The sequence below is a fragment of the Lepisma saccharinum genome, chromosome 13 (assembly GCF_977018435.1).
Source record: "Lepisma saccharinum chromosome 13, izLepSacc3.1, whole genome shotgun sequence".
Classification (NCBI taxonomy): domain Eukaryota; kingdom Metazoa; phylum Arthropoda; class Insecta; order Zygentoma; family Lepismatidae; genus Lepisma; species Lepisma saccharinum.
In genome coordinates, this window is record NC_139241.1 from 70398373 (window position 1) to 70417368 (window position 18996).

The window sequence follows — 18996 nt, forward strand, 5'->3', positions numbered from 1 at the left end:
AATAAATTCAGGAAAAATTTTCTTGCTCTCTCCACTACCAATGGAAACAAGTTTATGAAACCTGTTATTATACATGGTGTTTGTGCTAAAAGTATTTAAAAATACACACATACGAGGGCCACTATTTATATTTTGAGCCTTGGCAACACTGATTGAAGTTAGGCGCGATTTGACGTTTGCACAGAATCGTCTGGCATTATTGACCATAACGTACTTCAAATGTTTTGTCAATAGCTTCATTTGTGTTGTTTATGTTGCCTTGGAGATTGTGCGACAACAATAAAATGGAATTAACTCGTGAACATTTTCGTGCGGTGATTTTTTATGATTTTCGACGTGGATTATCAAGACAAGAGTGCATCGATCAACTTACTTCCACATTTGGCGATGAAGCCCCATCCTTTGCCACTGTGAAACGCTGGTATAACGAATTTAATCGTGGCCGCCATTCGCTCACCGATGAGATTCGCGAAGGTCGTCCAAAATCAGTTGTTGTTCAAGAAAACATTGATGCTGTGCAAAACCTAATAGTGCAAGATCGTCATGTGACATACTGTGAGATTGAGGCAACCATAGGCATTAGTTCCACCAGCATATATAAAATATTACATGATCAATTACCTGTGAGAAAGGTATGTTCTCGTTGGATCCCACACAATTTGACAAAAACTCAAAAAGACGCTCGCGTCAATTGGTGCAAACAAATGCTCAATAAATACAATCGTGGTGCTTCAAAAGACGTATATAAGATTGTAACAGGCGACGAATCATGAATATATGGATATGAGCCGGAACGTAAACAGCAGTCGACTGTATGGGTGTTTCAAGATGAACCCAATCCAACAAAAGTCGTTCGCGCTCGAAGCACATCGAAACAAATGGTCACCTGTTTTTTCGGGAAAACTGGTCATGTGGCAACTGTGCCTTTAGAGGAACGTAGAACGGTCAACTCTGAATGGTACACAACAATTTGTTTGCCAGAGGTCTTCGGTCAAATACGGAAAACAAACAAACACCGTCGGATCATTCTTCATCAAGACAATGCCAGCTGTCACACATCTCGTTTAACAACCGACTTTATGAACAGTCAAAAAATCGAATTGATGGGTCATCCACTGTACAGTCCTGATTTGGCACCCAATGACTTCTTCTTGTTCCCGAATGTCAAGAATAAATTGCGTGGACAACGATTTTCGTCGGCGGAAGACTCCGTTGATGCGTTCAAAAACCATATTATGGAGGTGTCTCAAGAAGATTGGAAAAACTGCTTTGACAAATGGTTCGAAGGAATGCAAAAGTGTATTGACCATAAAGGAGAATACTTCAAAAAACAATAAAGCAGTTTTCAATGCCAAATTCCTGTTTTTTCATTGTTAGGCTCAAAATATAAATAGTGACCCTCGTACATATCGCAGCAGCTATAAGTTTTATTGAAATATATCTTTTATTATTATAAACAGTGGCTGAAGTGGGGGGGGGGCCAAGAAAGCTGGGTGAGAAAATTTTAATAGAACATGATAGGAAAACTGTATAAACAGACCCTCACCTGTGTTGTTTCCATGTTGATTCAAGGAAACATCCCCCTCTCTTTTTCCAAAATTCAAACAAAGGACCCCTCCCGCCCAACTATGAATTTCCACTTTAAGATGGCCTTCTCGTAGGCATCTTCATCTTGTAATAAAGGGATCCTGGGTTTGATATCTGCTGGAGGCACATTGCACAATATGGTTCGGATCCCACTTTAAACTGTAGGTCTGGTCCTGATTAGCCTCTGTGCATAAAGGGGACTTCAAACAAACTCGAGCACCGATTACACAAGTTACGGGAAACGAGGGCAAGAGTGAACACCTTGTTTTGGAAGACAAGTTACAAGGTAGAATCAAAAAGTAAGGTAACAAGTTTTTTTCCACAGAAACTTTTATGTCGTGGTTGCCTAAACTGTGACAGGGTATACATGACACTGCACACTAACATTCCACATAGTCACCTTATTTGTCTAAGCACGTGTTCCAGCGGGTGACCAATCCATTCCGCGTGCTGTCAAAACCTGATCACACTTCGCACTTCCACATTTGACCATGTTTCCAGTAACCCTGCCATCTTCGAACTGCGATTCTCTGCAACTGTGTCACCGTGCTGCTCTCTAGAGGTCACCAGGGACACTATCCATCAATACCTACAACACACACACAAAAAAACAGTTACTAGCATATCGTTGTACATTTTCAGGGCACTTGTTACCTTACTTTTTGATTCTACCTTGTATAAGTTAAACACATAGAGTAAAGAGATTACAATGGTAGGACCAGGGGTACTCATACCCCCCCCCCCTCAAGGACTATGACACACTCCACCCCCAAAAGGAGAACATTCACCCCCACCCCCCTTTATGCCCGATTATTTACTGAAATTATTTTGGTCACACAAAATTTGCGGAACAATATGATAGACATATTTAAGCAATATATGTTTACTTTAGGGACTTTAGGCTCACTTTCATGTTTACTAACATAAAACGTATAAAACTGCTCAGGCTCACTGAAATTGTTAGTGTACTGAACCTTATTCTTCACAGTTCGCCTGCTCGACTAACCTTGTATAATGTGAACAGCATGCCCCCCCCCCTTCCCCTCCATCCAAACGGATACTAAAGCCATAAGAGGTGGCGTTTCATTTCAAACCTATTGCCATGATCACCCACAGGTAGGTAGAAAAACTGTACATTATAACCAAAACTAAAAATCAATAACAAGTCAATCGAACGAAATAACCCCCCCCCCCCCATTTTTTTGTGAAGATATATAGAATTGGTATAAAATTGTGTCCCCACAAAAAATTTCCATGACGCAGGCACGTCATGAAACCCCCTCCGTGGACAGCCCTGGGTAGGGCATGAAAAGTACAAGATTCTAGTATCGTAGTAATGACACGTTTATGAAACTAGACTAACTACAAATGTGCCACAGAAAATATCTCGAAACTCGGGGACTCGGGGAAATATTTACTCTTGCCCCGGTGGATGGGGCAAGAGTGGAGTGAGTTAAAATTTCTGGGTGCGTCGGCACTTAAGGCCATTTCGCACCCTTCTATGTGTACGGGGAAATGTCCCCTTATCTAAAATTCTGACTTAATTTTAAAAAAAAAGGGTGTAGATAGCCCCTTGGGAAAAACTAAAAGTGCAAGGTTGTAAAAAGACCTGCACGAGACAAACACAACACATTAAAAAGTCAGAATAAACTAAAAACCTCCTTACAGACGGTGGAAGAGTCCAGCTCTTCGCAAAAAACTAAAAACACGTGATAAAATACTGCTGTCATCACCCAAGAGGGATGACAAACAGCCGGAAAGGTTAAAAGTCTGCCGGAGGTAAGCAAGATCGACACATTCAACGAGAATGTGTCGGATGCTTAAAATAACATTACAAGTACGACACAACGGAGGGTCCAGCCCTTGCAGTAGGTGACCATGCGTGAGACGGCTGTGTCCTATACGCAGGCGGGTAAGAATAACGTCTTCTCGCCGAGAGGGACGAGACGAGGAACGCCAAACACCTATGGTGGGCTTAACAGCGTGAAGCTTGTTCCCCGTTTCCACATCCCACTCGGTCTGCCAAGTGTCAAGAAGGCGAGAACGGAACACATTCTGCAGGTCGCTAGCTGGCAAAAGGTGGACGAGAACGTCGCCATCTGCATCAGCAGACTTGGCGGCAGCATCAGCTGCTTCGTTCCCCTGGATGCCCACGTGGCTAGGGACCCAACAGAAGTGTACGTCTGTGCTGGCAGATAAGGACACAAGCCGTCTGAATATGCGTTGCGCTACGGGATGCCGGGAATACGGCGAATCCAGAGACTGCAACACGCTGGTCGAATCACAGCACACAAGGACTTTCTTCAGACCATTGACGTCTGCAAAGTCCAGTGCCTTTAGAATGGCGTACAACTCTGCCGTATAGATGGAACAGGCAGGATGTAGCAAGTAACTGGAACTTTGAGAGTCTAGGACGAAGGCGCAACCAACTGATTCGAATGTCTTGGACCCATCCGTGTAAAACACATTAAAATTGGGGTGCTTAGCACGAAGTTCTAAAAACCGTTGCTGGTATACAACCATTGGTGTCTCTGACTTTGGAAGAGCAGTCAGAGAAAAATCGATGGAAGGTGCAGGAAACTCCGAGGTAGGGAGAGGCGAAATGAGTGGAGAGACGCCAGGAAGATCACTGTCAACACCAAGTGCTGACAGGATCTCGTCTGCACGAACACCAAATGGTCTAGTGACACTAGGGTGGAGCCGATACCTTGCCAGCCTACCCTCGTCTGAGATGGTGTGGAATGAAGGATGTGAAGGCATCGAGCGAAGATGGAGGAAGTAGTTAACAACCAGCCGCTGTCTTCGCAGAGACAGCGACGGCTCAGATGCCTCTACATACAAACTGGCGACTGGACTGGTCCGAAAGGCACCAGTGCACACACGTATACCAGCATGGTGGACGGTGTCTAGGATGCGAAGTCTAGATGGGCGGGCAGAAGAATACACAACACATCCATAATCTAGCTTCGACCTGATGAGTGCACGGTATAGGCGAAGCAATACCGTCCTATCAGCACCCCAAGAAGTATGAGATAAAACGCGTAGAAGGTTGAGAACTCGAAGACAAGAGAATTTTAACTGGCGAAGGTGAGGGAGCCATGTTAATTTCTTATCGAAAATGAGGCCCAGGAAGCGGACCTCATTCACGAAGCACAGGGGAGATTTCCCCATGTACAGGTCAGGATTGAAATGACATGTACGCTGACGACAAAAGTGAACACACACGGATTTCTCGGATGAGAAGGTGAAACCTGTTTGGGAGGACCACTCAACCAAACGGTTTATCGTCAGTTGGAGTTGACGAGAAGCTGACGCGAGATTCCGTGAGCGACAAAAGATCGTGAGGTCGTCTACATACAGTAGACCATGTACAGGGGCAACAATGCTTGCCATAACGCTGTTCACTGCTATGGCAAACAGCGTCACACTTAATACGCTGCCCTGCGGGACACCGTTCTCTTGTTCGTGAAGATCCGAAAAGGAGTTCCCAACACGTACGCGGAAAAAACGATCGGATAAAAAGTTTTTAATAAAGTACGCCATATGGCCACGCACGCCCCAAGAATGGAGCTGTTTTATGATGCCAAAGCGCCACGTTGTGTCATATGCTTTTTGGAGGTCAAAGAAAACTGCAACTAAATGTTCCTTGTTGAGAAATGCATCCTGAATGTGTGTTTCCAGCTGAACCAGATGGTCCAGTGTGGAACGGTTGGAGCGAAAACCACATTGAAAATTACTTATCAAGCAGTTTTCCTCCAAAAACCAGGTGAGACGCTTGTTGATCATGCGTTCCATCAACTTGCACACACAGCTGGTTAAGGCAATAGGCCTGTAACTCGAGGCTGCGGTGCGTTGTTTACCTGGTTTCAGGATGGGAACAATAATAGCTTCTTTCCAGGAAGTGGGGAAAGAGTCCTCCAACCAAAACCTGTTGAATACCGCCAGAAGGAAATTTCTTGCTCCAATGGGCAGATGACGAAGCATCTCATAGTGGATCTTGTCCACTCCAGGAGCTGTATTCTTTGAATCTCGAAGCGCCTGATCGAACTCCCGTTCAGTGAATCGAGAGTTGTATGGCTCGTTGTTATGACTTCGAAAAACTAGAGGGCGTCGTTCTTGACGGTCCTTCTCACGGCGGAAACGTGGTTCATAATTTTCAGAGCTAGACGCATCAGAAAACTGCGTGGCCAAGATATTAGCTATGTCTCCAGAATCGGTGTGCAACGTCCCGTCGTGCTCCAGAGCGCTCAGAGGAGTAGATGCACCCCCCTGGATGCGACGTACTTTGGTCCAAACGGCTTTCGACGAAGCCTGCTTCGTCAGGGAAGACACGTATTGGACCCAGCACGCCTTCTTACTGGCTCGAATGAGCCGACGGGCACGGGCACGCTTAATGCGGAACTGCTCTAGGTTTGCGGCAGTGTGGTTTCTATTAAATCGATCGAGAGCATGATTGCGGTCCTTGATGGCTGCACTGATCTCCGCAGTCCACCATGGGACTGGTCGTCGCCTCGCAGGTCCACAGGGATGTGGGATGGAGGCGCGTGCAGCATCATGCACTCGTGACACAAAGACATCTAAGGCGTCGATTGGTGGTAGAGTCGACGCAAGATCGATTTCAAGGTCCACTGCACGCTCGAAGGCATCCCAGTCGGCCCGACTGAGATTCCAGTGAGGGTGTTGTTCACGTGAGTGCTGAAGATGTTCGAAGGTAAGAATGAGAGGGAAGTGATCACTCCCACAGAGATCAGGGTGAACGCTCCAAGATGTGGTAGGAGCAAGGCTGGGACTGCAGAAGGACAAGTCCAACGCAGAGTGTGTGCCTGAGGAAGGACTGAAATATGTGGGAGTCCCATCATTCAGCAACGTTAAAGCTGATGCCTCACGGAATTGATCTACAATTTGACCCCGGGGCTCTGTACGAATGGAGCCCCACAAACGATTGTAGGAATTAAAATCGCCCAAAAGAACTACAGGAGACGGAAGTTGGTCGAAAATAGAAAGGAGGTCGTCAAGAGAGAATCGCTCCTCCCTTGTGATGTAGACACAGCACACAGATATTGGCTGTGGTAGATGGACCCGCACAGCGACCGCTTGGAGGGGGGTGGTGAGAAAGATTGGCGTTGAGTGGATGTTATCTCGAACACCGATTGCAACACCACCGTGTGCACGACGACCCTCAGGAAGCTTGTCAGTGCGGTAAAGTGTGTATCCGTTGAGAATCACTGATTCATTTGGACGAAAATGTGTCTCTTGGAGACATATGATGGCAGGGTCAAATTCAGATATTAAGATTTGCAGTTCCTCGAGATGCATACGGAAACCGTTAAGGTTCCATTGGAGACAATAAGCCATAGCGGGAGGTATTATAGTTACCTTTTGAGGCGTACTCTGTTTCTAGGCCCTGTCACCTTGATAAATTCTTCATCCGCGGCTTCGTCTTGTATCATGTCCTCAGGTAAGGACACAGAGGGCGAAGGGGATGAAGAAGGGGGAGTGGGGACGGGTGCTTTGAGCGCCCGCCGGGCAGCTTTCAGCTGCGCCTTAAGTTTCAGGGTGGTGGCTGCCACCCTGACTGGAGAGCTACTGGTCTTGAGGAAGTATTCTTTACTATGTACCTGCTTGAACTTTTTCTCCGTAGAGCGAGGAGTGGTTGCTGATTTCCTCGAAGCAGGACGAGCTACTACAGGAAGCGTTGTTGTTTGAGTGGACACGTCGCTGGTTTGTACACCGATACTGCGACGGCTAAGAGCAGCTGCAGCAACTGTAGCGAATGGCACAGGTAAACTAGTGCGTATGCTGTCACGGAGACGTTGTTTTGCTTCACCAGCAGAGATTTTCTCTGTGACGACCAACTCTCCGATTTTCTTCTCTTGTTGGAAAGAGGGGCAGTCACGATGCCAGACTGGGTGCTCGCCTTGGCAGTTAATGCATTTGGGACCTGAAGAACAAGGTTCGGTCCCATGATCAGGCTTACTACACTTACCACAAAGGGCGGTAGTGGCCTTGCAGGAAGGCTGAGTGTGCCCAAAGTGCTGGCATTTGAAACACCGCATCGGGTTAGGGATGTACGGACGGACTTTGAGTCTCAAATATCCTGCCCGTACAATATCTGGGAGAGTGGTCGTTTGAAACGTCACTATGAGTGAAGCAGTTGGTACTAGTTCTCCGGACTTACGCGTCTTTATTCGCTGCACTGCGGTCACATGTTGGTCTGAGAGTGCTTCAAGAATCTCTTCCTCCTCAGCATTTAGCAGATCCCAGTGGCGAATCACACCTCTACTACTGTTAAGTTGACGGTGAGGTTCAACATTAACAGGGAAGTCGCCCAAAGATCTTAGCTTTAAAAGGTTGTTTGTCTGGCGATCTGTGCTGGTCTGGATCAGTAGACTCCCGTTTTGCAGCTATTTTATTTCTGGTACGTCTGAACCAGCGGCGTAGTCTAGCTGCTTCTTGATCAGAAATGGTGACAAGTCCTTTAATGTAGCTGCTGGATGTTTCTTGGTTGTTGCAGATTCATCGTTACTATCGGTCTTCTGCACTATACTAATTACAAGATAACGTGGCACGTTACTTGTCTTTTCCATTACCTGAAGCGGGCTCGAAGGCCGCGCTCGTTTTGGGGGTTTCCCCCCGTTTGAGTTGTTTTTTGTACCCATATACAAAGAATATTTTAAGTGGAGGGTCCATAAAATGTCGCCTCGACATGCCCTCTATGCCGAGGAAGGCCTACCCCCAAAAATGGAGGCTACTCGAGGACCAAACCGAAATCCCCGAGGCCACGTTCGCGACTGCACCTACCCCTGCAGCCAACACTGTCCCATCGGCACGTGCAACTCACACCTTGGGATAGGGGTTTTTTATCGAGGTTGTCTCCTCTAGCAGGACCCTTAGTTATAGGGAGGTCAAAGATATGGAGATGAATGACGTGATGGAATGGTGAAAACGTGAGATATGGATGTGAAGAATGAGTGAAATGATGAGATGAAAATGACCTCCCTACATAAGTTTCTTAGAGGGAGGTCAAAGATATGGAGATGAATGACGTGATGGAATGGTGAAAAACGTGAGATATGGATATGAAAAATGGGTGAAATGATGAGATGAAATTGACCTCCCTACTAAGCCCCCTCGCCCCGTCAAGGCAGTCCTACATGGAGGGGGAGGATGGGGCAAGAGTAAACGGTGCACAGGGTAAGAAGGAACGCACAAGTAAACATTAGACATTTAATGAAATACAAAACATATTACATTACAATGAGCTCAAATATTGTATTTGGAATATACATTATTTTTTTAAAAAATGACGTGATCATTATTGTCAATGAAATGATTGGAATGTAACTTGTGATGGCTCTGAATGAGAAAGTCCTCATAATGTACTTCCAAGTCCCAAACACAAACAATTTTAAAAATGAAACAAAGTAGCAATGGAATACAAAAATATCACTGGGAGTAGTTGTACACGTACAGAGGATGTGAAGGATCAAAGTTTGAACACTGCTTATGAGACCACTGCTGGCAAATTGCACAGGAAACACACGTTTCACCTTCGGGAGTTTCAGCAAACAATTCACCACAGAACTGGAAAGGTATATTTTGAATGTTTTTAAAGGTATCAGGTGTTCTTTCATCCACTTGCATAGAAGAGGATTCATTATCAGATCCATGGAATGAAGGTATTTTCATAGACTGTTTACCTGACACTTCTCGCTCCAATGATGACTTTCTATTGGCTTGTCTGGAACATTTTCTTTTCCTTTCTCTTTCTACAAGCATATTGTTATGTGGTGATGCTGTAAGAACAGTTGACAATTCCCCCCGCCCTGTGTTAGACTGCTGTAAGAGAGGAAGTGGAGAAATAGCTAAAATCTCGAGAGGAGGGGCAAGAGTGCAAGTTCCCTCTTTCCCCGTACTCTCTAGACCCGGCATTGCCATCTTTGACATTCATGACTGCCAGCTTCCGGCCGGGAACGTGTTCTTTTTCAATACCATGTCAACGCAATACTTAGGAATGAAGCCTATTGGACGAAAATTTACAACCTTCAACTTGAATATACTAAGCTATCCAATATAACACATACCTGCAAAAAAAAAATTGCTCAGGTGGCAGTTTGCAACGATACAACACTTTCCTAGGCATCACAGTTAAGGCCGAACTTCCTTTTGCCTTTAATACTCGGCATCTATGATGTCTTTCCAGTTTTTGCTATTCACTTTTTTAGCGGTGTTGCAAACACTAAGGAAATGAATGTCATGCTTACTCTTGCCCTGGGTTCCCATAACTCACTAAGTTTTTATGAAGGGTAATGAAGTTCAATATGGATACTTTCTGTAGCTCGCCAGATGTGAAAACTATCCTCAAGCTTGCACCAAGTGTTTTCCAGCACCCAAGGCATTGTTAGAGCATCTGCCTCAATAATACACTTTTCAAATCATCTGCAAATTTTTTGATGAAGTCCATGCAAACCCCAATCCTGATAACGAAAGCATGCACTGAACCTTCCGCTGTGGCATCCACATCCAAACTGAGGCAATATCCATTCCTATGCCTGCATCAGTGACCTCGAAAGTAAAATAAAACAAATTTTGGAGATATTCCATTGGACTTAGCATTAGATTGACAACTAACTTGTTCTTTCATTATAATTCGTTATTTTCGGATACTTTTAGTCGAAATGCCCTGTATATGATTTGCTAATGTTCATGCGGTGAACAAGATACCAAACAACTGTATGTACAGCAACTTTTTTTAAAAAATAAAGTAAGCAGTTAAAATCTGAATACATGCTCAGCATTTAGTTGTGGCATTGCTCTTCGCATGTCTAAAAATTAAATCCTGTTTTGACATGAATGACTCTCACACAATACTATAACTAAGCATCAACTTTAGTGAAGCCAAATTTATGCCATTTTTTATAACTTCATTGTGATGTTATATTGGAATCTGAGTAAATAATGTATGTGTTGAACTGATATCATTCTAATTGATCTATCTACTATTTCTAGAGAGATATCATAGTCTGGACACAAAGATGAAAGGAAATCCACTGTCACTGGAAGAGGTAAGTACTTATTTTTGCTTTTATAATAGCAGAAAGATTTAGTCTACAGGGTGTTTCAAAATTATTGTCAATGTTTTTACTGCATCTTGCTCAATCAAGCCCCTCCACTGCTTCCATAAACTTCTTGGTGTTCTCCTTGACCTCTTTGGCCTATGCCTATCCTGCACATAATCTTTCTGGCCTCCTCCTCTTTATATACCAATCATACTTGTTCTTTTCTGCTGTTGTTTCCATTTTCAAAATCATAGGCTATGAAAACTGGGTCAATAATTTGGAATCACCTTGTATATAAGTTGACCGTTCATACCAATTATACCAATTAGTTCTGTGTCCTGTTTGGTTTGTGACTTGTCCTGTTACAAAATAATAGTCCATCCTTTTTGTTCAAATAAACTAGAGGAAAAGTGCTGCTTTTTACTGGTCACAATTTTTCTGTAGTACCACCAATGGCAAAGATATTCTACATCCTGTGTTGTTTAAAGGAATAGAATTCGGTTGATGCGAAGCGATGTTGTCCTATACTTATTGATGTTTTTATTTCAATTCATGAGCATCACCAGGGCCCGGATTTTGATGCTATCACCTTCGGTCCCGGATTTGATTCCCTGTGGGAGCCCCCAAAATTTTGGTGTTGTCCCAGCATTGTGAGAATAATTGGGTAGTTAGTTACCTGAAAGAATAAATGGCAGGCTCCAGTTTGGAAAGTCAGCCAACGGTAGTGATGAGACTCCATGCACAGACCATGCATCACCTAACAAACAAAAAAACACTTGGCAGGCAGATCCTGACCCTCAGAGAACTCTGCACCATGAAGTTTGAAAATTCTCCTTGAATTATGAAGGAATTATTGGCTTCAGGAATTATAGTTGAACTTTCTCTATGAATGAAGTTTTGTCAACATCACTTCAAAATTAAGTTCAGTTTCAATTTCAAACTTATGTTTTTGCAATTAAAGGTGCATTTTGTGTATCACATAACAGTGATACTTCAACAGGAAATGCCATTCCATTCATGTCGACTCAATGGCAATTCTTGGCAAAAACAAATGCCAATAAATCAGTGGCGATGCTACATAAAGGGCAACTAGGGCACTGCCCCACAACAATTTTAACATAAAAAGTTCCTCTGAAGAGACGATACGCGTAAATATTTTTTTTGTTTTTTCCCTCAACCCCTACGTTGCTGCAACCAGACTTACAGGGCATGCACCCTGTGCGAGGTTAATATATTTCTCCGTCCTGTTGGAGAGAGTCCAATTTCGGCTCTGCCCTGGAGACGTGACGTCACTGACTGATCAAAACATTTACAGCATAGGCAAGGGACGGTCCCTTCACAATGGAAAAAGCGCAAAATTCGTAGCCGTCTCTGGGCAGTAAACGAGGTGCCCTGCCCATTCATGTTTGCCTCGTTCACCGTTCAGTGTTTCCAACGCTTGGTAGGCAGTTCATTCATTCTTCCAGCCTGCAGCAATAAGATAGAAAAAAATCCCTCGAATGCTTTTCTTCGCGCTTGTTCCGGCGACCTGAAAAGTTGACAACACTTTTTATTGCACAAACTAGTCCCTCGTATTTTCAAAAAGATCCTCCTTTCCTCTTTTCTTCCCATTGTAATACGGATTTGGATTTGAGTAAGTGTGTGAGTTTGTGTTGCGTTCCGTCTGTGCGTATTGGTCGCTTATGAAATAATTAGTTTTTCGCGATTTTATAGTTACTGTACGTGTTTATTTATTTGTGTAATTGTGTCTGTGTTCCAGCAACTTGACATGCAGAATATCTTCGTAAGTATAAACGAACTTTTTGGGGGTACATGGCCAATGTAAAGTGTTGTAACTGAACTTAACGCTGCATCATCTTCCTACTTAGTCATTGATATTAGTGGATACTTGATGAATATGACATTGAATCATGTATAAACTTTAATATCTACGCCTTTCAATTCATTGACAATGGAAGAGAAACTGCAGTGTAACATTTTCCTAATCATTCCAGTATCTACCCAAAGTTTAGTTACTGCAAGCGACGTCAGTATTCGAGGTTTTTTTTTTATTCATGTATTTTTGTTCCATATGTTGCTGATTTTTCGTATTCCTACGTAGTGAGTATTTAATGCTCTTTGGAGAGATATCTTGATCAGAATGTTAATTTTATTCCAAATTGTTCGAACAATTTACTTACTCCATATCAAGGAACTCCCCTCAAAAACCTTAAAGAGGAATATAGAGGCTAACTGCCCCCCTCCCCACCCAAAAGAAAAATGTGCCCTGCCTGACTGAAAAGGCACGCGCCGCCCCTGCAATAAATGTATGTAGTCGAATTATAAAATACTCACTTATTCCCATATTACTGATAACTAGTAAAACCACAGACAGATTCACATTTAGGTGATAGGTTGGCTAGGATTTACCTGGGATGTGTGAGGACCTTCTTGTCTCCTGGATGCTCTTTTGTTCCCGATTCTAATCTAACTGCCCTACTCTCGTTCATCCTTTTCCACCATAACTACGATTCACCTCTCTACGTCAACACCCTTACCACATCCTGCACTCGCACCACTCCGCATTCTAGCTCATGCTGACGCTTACACTTCCTTGTCTCTTTTTCTTTCCAAACACACCACAACACTACCAAACAGGAATATTATAACACCATTAAGCCTTGTTTCCATGATAACCAAAAACTCAATATGCTGACCAAGGCAGAATTTATTTTATTTTAAAAGTAAACTAAACATTAAGTTTCAACCTTCTAGCAAGGTGTTCTTCAGACTCAAATACAAATGAAATTAGGTACAAAACAGGAAGATACATATGCACAAAAATAATTACCCTCCAGACACAAGATAATTTGAAAGTTAGAAAGATAATTAGAAACTTTCTAACTATCTTGTGTCTGGAAGGGAGTTATTTTTGTGTGTATATATATATATCTTCCTGTTTTGTACTTTATTTCATTTGTATTTGATACAGAGTCTGAAGAAGACCTTGCTAGAAGGTTGAAACGTAAGGTTTAGTTTATGTTTTAAAATAAAATAAATTCTGCCTTGGTCAGCATATTGAGTTTTTGGCAAACAGGAATATTTTTTCTTTTCTAATTAAAGATTAAATGCATAAGAACTTATGAATACACTGGAAACAGCTAAAAACTTTATAGCGTTGTTAATACTATCAAAAAATATATATATTTGTGTGGCATTCCATTATTAATCTGAAATTTTGAGAGAGAGAAATATTTATCAGTTCCGCTTCCTTTTAACTTTTGCAGATGATTCTGATGACCATATATTCCTGACCAGTAAGAATGACGAGACAACAGAAGTTGATGAAACAGTTCATACCAAAGATTTTGGAGCTCCGTGCTCGGCTTCAACTAGTGTTGTGTATAGGATAGACTATGTACATTGCTTTTATTTATTCTAGCTTCCGCTGCAAGAGGACCGAAGACTGTAATGTAAACGTAACTCGTTCATGACGATTGCAGCTCACAAGCAAAACAGATGTCGAAGGGAATTTAAAAAATCCTGGTACCTGGAATATCTACTATTTGCGACTTTTGGGGATGTTTCATTTTTGCATATTGTTTGCGATTCTGTCCATTATTAAGGCCTCCTCGATGGCATAGTGGTAACGTCATCGTCTTGTAATCAAGGGATCCCAGGTTCGATACCCGGTGGAGGCACATAGTGGTTCCGATCCCACTTTAAACTGTAGGTCCAGACCCGATAAGCCTATCTGTCCATAAAGTGGGCTTAAAGACAACAAATCAATCAATCAATCTGTCCAGTATTGTTCAAGTGTGATACAAGTTGCAGTGACCTTTGGCAGCAGATAATTTTGTAAAAAGTATCATAATGGAGTGTTATGGTCCATTATTGTGGGCATTGGGAGGAAGGGGCTCGAACAATTAAGTTGACCTCGGTCATTTTCTGTAACATACTTATGCACATGGGGGTACACTTGTTACCCAACACTTTTTAACTAAGCTCAGTGACAGGTTAAGTTTCCAGCAGGTTTTATGTATCAATCTGCATGAGAACTATGCTCAGAATCTTCTGTGTCAGTTGCCTCAAGCACCGAGCTGTTCATATTGCAGACAATGGGAAAATACGCAGTATTGCCAACCACACAACACATCAAAACCCGTATATGCATGTCAATGTATTTTTGCTTGTTTTTGTCTCCTGAACCATACAATTTTTAAAGGACTTTCTGTGCATAAATTATGTAATAAATGTGTCAATGCTTAATATAAATCGTGGAATATCTTTGAAACACCACGCTGTGTGTGTGTATGTGTCGAGCACATAAAAAAGAAAAAAAATGTAAAAGGAAATGACAGGCCCCTCTTGAATTTAGGTGAGTTATTATTTTTGGCATAGAAAGAAATAGAGTTATGAAATCCTTGGTTGCTTTGTTCGCAATACATCCATTACTATAAGACACACACTTCTACTTTATACCACCAAAAAAAGAAAAAGACATGATTTGTTGTTGGTGATATGTACAAATGTAGTGTATTGTCTGCTACTATTACTCTGGTTTCAATTTATGAATCACTTCAGTAAACCAGGATTGAAATCTTGGTCTGTCCATTTCTTGGTGATAATCAGCCTTCCCTTTCTTTCCACAGAACAGTAAATGTGCATCTTCTTCAACAAAGCCTTCATTGCTGTGTGAAACAATATGCCTCTCGCTTACCCCTTTCCACACCAGTTGCTTCAACCCAGTGCTCAGCTCTTCAATGCAAACCAGGTGGAGGTTTTGCGCGGTGGTATCCTCCCATGCTTTATTCAATGCATGCCCCACATTGATGCACGTCTCGTCCAAATAATAAACATATTTCTTCTCACAACGATATATTTTTTTAATACCATGGAGATTCTTGTGTAGCCAAACAATAAACAACCTTTTCCTCCTCCTAAACTCAAACCCCAAATCATTCAACACCTGAGACACAGTTCGTGCACACATTGACGGCAAATTACTCCCACTTGGCTGACACAGTCGATAGTTTATTGTAGTAATGATAAACCTCGTGCACTTTCTTCTGAATCAGTCACATGGAGAAATCATTAAACACCACCATTCTTGAATTTCAAGGGTCCTCTTCTTACCATGTGTTTTCATATTACATGTTGGGGGGGGGGGGGGAGAACTATAGTGCATAAATGGAATGTTTGCTGAAACCTATCAAGCACCGGCGTTATTTTTATCAGCTCACGGCCTGTTTTATTTTGATCTTGTTACCATAAAGAGGAAGAGCTTTTCCCTTCAGATGATGTGATACCCAAAATACTTGGGCAAAACCATGTGCTGAACAGAAGACCTCGCTTCGGCCATTCTTGCCGCTGTGTAGCACGATTAGCAATGAATCACAATAAACACAGGGTTAAAATAGTGGGGTGTGCAATACTGGTATCACTGATTCCAAGTGCTCTGCAACGTGTTCCAGTCCTCCTCGACTCCCTCTTGAGTTTCAGTGTTCCTTTCGCACAAGCGGCTACCCAGTTGACGAATCTGTGGTCCCAAGTTTGTCTGCTCAGTGATTGCAACCGATCAAGTCCAAACCTGTTAATGTATGTATTATTTTGTCTATTTATTACAAATGAAATAAGTGTTTTGTTGCAAGTTATGTCTGAATGGAACCCGTCTCAGCGGAACTACATTTTGCACGCACGTTTGGGTCTATATATGCGAAAAGTTGTTGCAAACTTAACTTGTCACTGGGCTTAGCTTAAAAGTATGAAATACACCGTGAATTATACTGTGTGTGTTGAACATTCTTTATTTGTCTTTTTTCTAAGATCAGTTGCAATTTTCTGCTACACTTTCTAATACCTGCCTAAATATGTACTGACGAAGCAGTGCGATGTTCACTTTGAGTCACGTGGTCACTTTCATGTTCACTTTTGTCACTAACACATATCTATGTGTGCTCTGTCTATCTGCAATTTCATATTTTTCTTATGTATTTGTACGCATATGGACGACAACACAGCTGAGCTTAGAAAAAAGACAAAGAACAAACATTCAGCTATACAAAACACCTATGAGCAGCATAGTTCAGTGTTGCAATCTCGCAATGAATATCAATAGTTGACACTGGTACCCCATGTGCCTAACAGAAGGTTAAAAAAAAAAAACAGAAACTTATTATTTTGATGGTTGAAAACAGAAATAAAGTTAATTATATTCCATCAGAATAACCAAAGGTTAAAGGTAACTTTGCTCAAAATTTGTAGAATAACATGCATTAACCAAGTCAAAATTATATGCGACTTAATCCAAAGAATAAATGGTTTCGAAAATGAAATTTTTATGTGAAAGATTTGAACTTTAACTTCATGACTAAATTTTCCCCCTAAGTTTCAAAGATTTTCTCTTGACCAAGAGGTGAAAAAGTTAATAACAAAGCAGGATTACTGTGCATTTCAGTAGATTAAGGATGTGAAATGTGAGAAATAAAGAAAACCAGTTGCTCATGTGGTGGATCCAATAGAAGTCTCTCCCCAAGGATATAGTAATGAAAAATATTATTTTAATTTCAACTGTTCAATTTTATAGCATTTGCCCGACCCTTCCCTAACAAAAATTTATAACTGCACTCTTCTCCATTATCCATTAACTTGTACAAAAAATGGTGGCAAGTTGTGCCAATTGTGCATTAATAATTTCAATGAAGAGTTCTTAATATGTTGTATTTCTTGTCAATTTTAAGTTCAGATACATGTATCTTGAAGTAACTTCATTCTTGTGATATGTATCGCAAATTTGTACCATTTGTTCAGCACTGCCTAGACTTCTGTGCAAATGTAAATGTTATCAAACTCTTATTCCACACGTGTTACTGAGATTTCAGACTGAAGCGATAAGTGACACATGTCGCTTGGGAATGTGCTGATCAACAGCAACGTTTCACACCGTAGCGGAATGGCAGGCTGTACAAGTCTGCATTCGATTGGTGAAATTCTCAACCGACACATGTTGCCTGTTCTTTGTCACTTCGGGGTGAAATCTCGCTAAGAATTAAAGCCGTGTTGGCCTGCATGAACAAAACTATTTTCAAAATTCCCTCTCCTTTCAAAAAACTGCTGATATTCCAAATTCTAAACGAATAAAGTACTATATCTTTTCATAATTACTTCTAGGGCATTCAGTGATTCTTTGCATGATTCCATTTCATTGTTGTCTAGACCAGAGGTGGTAATTTTTGTTCAACCTCCCAAGTCTTTGGAAGGTGTGCCCTCATGAGGTTCACCCTCCTGAGGGTGACCACCTCTAGTCTAGAAGTATGTGATAGTTTCATAACCCTGCAAGTCTTTTTTCTATCAGAGATATCTAGACAAAACACAAACCACAAGAACATTCTTTGGCATACTTTATAAGGAATTCTATACAAATATAATCTTTCAATATATTGTAGCAGTTTTTCGAAAGGAAAGCTATTTCTGAAAAAAAAAAATACTTTGTGGTTCAGGAAAATGGTTCAGTGTGACCTTAATATAGTAAATCTTATATCAAGCTATGAGACATGGAAAACTAGATTATAATTTGTTGTGCAGCTAACAATAAAAATGCATTAAGAAGTGGTAAACAAAGCTAGATGCAAATTGCCATGAACCAAAATATCTTTTACAAAATGAAAAAGAAAGGTATCCATCTTTATTGTAATTAAATATGTGAATCAAAACTACAGTGTATGTTTCTTCCCATAGGACATAGTTCTTACTCATTGCAACCAAAGTGTCATACAGGTCTTTGACAAAATCAATTTTTTAAATAATATATGTATAAATAGTTATTGCTATGTTAATATTGTACATATTGTATAAAGTAGGCTGACTATTGTTGGCATTCTGTTCATTCTTGTGATCTTTCTTTTAAAAAGAAATTGTTGAGCTATTAAAAATAACTTAATTTATTGTGGAATTGTCAACTGTTAATGTTATTGTAGTATATGTATATTTATGAATTAAAGAAAATTATAAATCAATCTGTATGCTATTTTTATAATGTGTGTGTGTGTATGCTCTTACCTTGCCTCCCCAGTGGCATAGTGGTACGTTGTCACCTTGTAGACAAGGGGTCCCAGGTTCGATATCTGATGGAAGTGCACGGTGGTTCTGAACCCACTTCACACTGTATATTCAGTCCCAATTAGCCTTTCTGTGCATAAAGTGGACTTAAAAACACACCCATATGCTTAATTTCACTAAAAGAAAAATCTTTAAGATAATCAGTCGGAGAAACAGAACATTCGGGAAAATCTGAGAATAACAGAAGTGTGCTTCATAACACCAGATGTCCTTTCTTTCTCATTCATGTCATTTTTTTTCTGAATGCAGGCAG

The 18996-nt window shown here is 41.5% G+C and overlaps 1 protein-coding gene across 2 annotated transcripts in view; it reads left to right on the forward strand.

The window, feature by feature from the left end:
• LOC145997404 (calpain-9-like) overlaps window positions 1-18625 on the forward strand; it is a 219654-nt gene extending 201029 nt beyond the window's left edge. The window contains exons 15-16 of one of the 2 annotated variants that reach the window (XM_083134411.1): window positions 10597-10652; window positions 15278-18625. In XM_083134411.1, coding sequence (XP_082990537.1) covers window positions 10597-10652; window positions 15278-15478 — 257 coding nt within the window. In that variant the 3' untranslated portion in view covers window positions 15479-18625. Of the gene's footprint in view, window positions 1-10596; window positions 10653-13912 lie in introns of both variants that reach the window. The other variant, XM_083134413.1, reaches the window with a different exon arrangement.
• Window positions 18626-18996: the final 371 nt, after the last annotated feature.